We start from the raw sequence: 1,554 nt of genomic DNA on the forward strand, positions 1-1,554 counted from the left end.
GTCATTCAGGTGGTGCACCCCGAGATATTGGAGCCACGACATATGGCGTTGTGGAGGGCATTAATAACATTGATCTATTTTGCTGTCATAGATTGGCATCAAGTGGATTGAATGCTACCGCAGCTTGGTGGTGTATAGCATCGACTTCGTGCCGCACTGGAATCAATTTCTTGATGTCAAAGGATGACAGAGGTGCAGATTGGTGGTTTTCTGATACGTTATAGAGTTGGCACATTTATTAGGCCAACAGAGCACAACATGTGCTATAGTTTGATGTTGTTCCAAACTCATGACCTTCACATGCGTACTTGGAGTGGTGGCATAAGCACGACAGAAGATTCTTGTCGCCTAAGCTCCTTCTTGGTGACCCCAAGGCAGTTGTGATACCAACTAAGGCAATGCAACAAGGTCCAGAACATGTTCCTAATATGAACCAGGTGCTGATATCCCGGACAGACGTCGTGTTGGGCAGAGACATCGTATTGGGACACGTTTGAGTCAGTGTGACGGGAGAGGTCGTGGGCGGAGAAGGGCGAAGGGTCACAGCTGTAGAGGAGCTAGAGGTGGTGGTTGAGGTAGAGTCCGACGTGGAGAGAGAGAGGTTATAGTAGCGATGAAGACGAGGGTGGTGATGGTCGAGATGATGGGGGTGACGACGGTGATGAGGGAGGTGATGGTGGAGGACACGATGGTGGTGACGGAGGTGGTGGTGGTGGTGGATATGATAGATCCGACGATGGTGACGGAGGTGGTCGTGGAGGTGGTTACGGGGGCTATGGTGGTGGAGATGATGGTGGTCAGGGTGGGAGTAGCCGAGGTAGTGAGGATGGTGGTCATGGTGGAGGAGGTGAAGGCCAGGGTGGTAAAGGTGAGGCAGGTGAGCAGGGAGATGTATATGGTTGCAATGATGTATATGGTGGAGGTGAGACAGGTGGCGGTGTAGTCAGACGAGGGTTTGGTGATTATTTCTTTGGGGTTCCTAGCAGTAATGGTGATGCACGAGAGTCAGAAGTGCATTAGCCTAGGTCTGATGCTATTGAACTTGCTTGGCAGTGAGGGCCTTGACGCGGAGTTTGGTGGATCACGCTTCCTTGACGAGATCAGCATGATCATGTAGGAGGATGACTTGGCTAGATGAAGATCTCAGGTAGGTGGATCCCAGGCACACCTTGATGTCGATCTGAATCAGCCTCTTACTGGACATATGGATGCCACATTTGCATTGGGTGGTACACTCCCCTCGTCATTGGCAGCACCTACTCTAGCACATCCCGGTCCATCCACATCACAGGAGCGCATACCGGACAAGATTGAGCAAGACAGAGACAGAGACGGAGACGAGGACGAGGTCCCTCTGGCCCAAAGAGCACGACGGATCAGGCTCCCCCGCCACTGCTTCATATGATCGCATCTTTTCTGACTAGTGATTATTTCATTATTCAGTTCATGTTATGTATTCCGTGTTATTATGTATTCCATGTAGCTATATCTTACCGAGGAACAACTTATGTTAGCACCTGCTGTATGATGTATTTTATTACATTTAGAAGGACA

At 50.0% G+C, this 1,554-nt stretch overlaps 1 protein-coding gene across 1 annotated transcript; it reads left to right on the top strand.

Moving 5' to 3' along the window:
• Nucleotides 1-398: 398 nt before the first annotated feature.
• LOC107469036 (glycine-rich RNA-binding protein 1-like) lies at nucleotides 399-1,020 on the top strand. Its single transcript, XM_016088427.1, has 2 exons — nucleotides 399-479; nucleotides 580-1,020. The coding sequence occupies exons 1-2, from the start codon at nucleotides 399-401 to the stop codon at nucleotides 1,018-1,020; spliced, it is 522 nt and encodes a 173-aa protein (XP_015943913.1).
• The last annotated feature ends 534 nt before the right edge of the window (nucleotides 1,021-1,554 follow it).

Source organism: Arachis duranensis, chromosome 10 (genome assembly GCF_000817695.3).
Source record: "Arachis duranensis cultivar V14167 chromosome 10, aradu.V14167.gnm2.J7QH, whole genome shotgun sequence".
Classification (NCBI taxonomy): Eukaryota; Viridiplantae; Streptophyta; class Magnoliopsida; order Fabales; family Fabaceae; genus Arachis; species Arachis duranensis.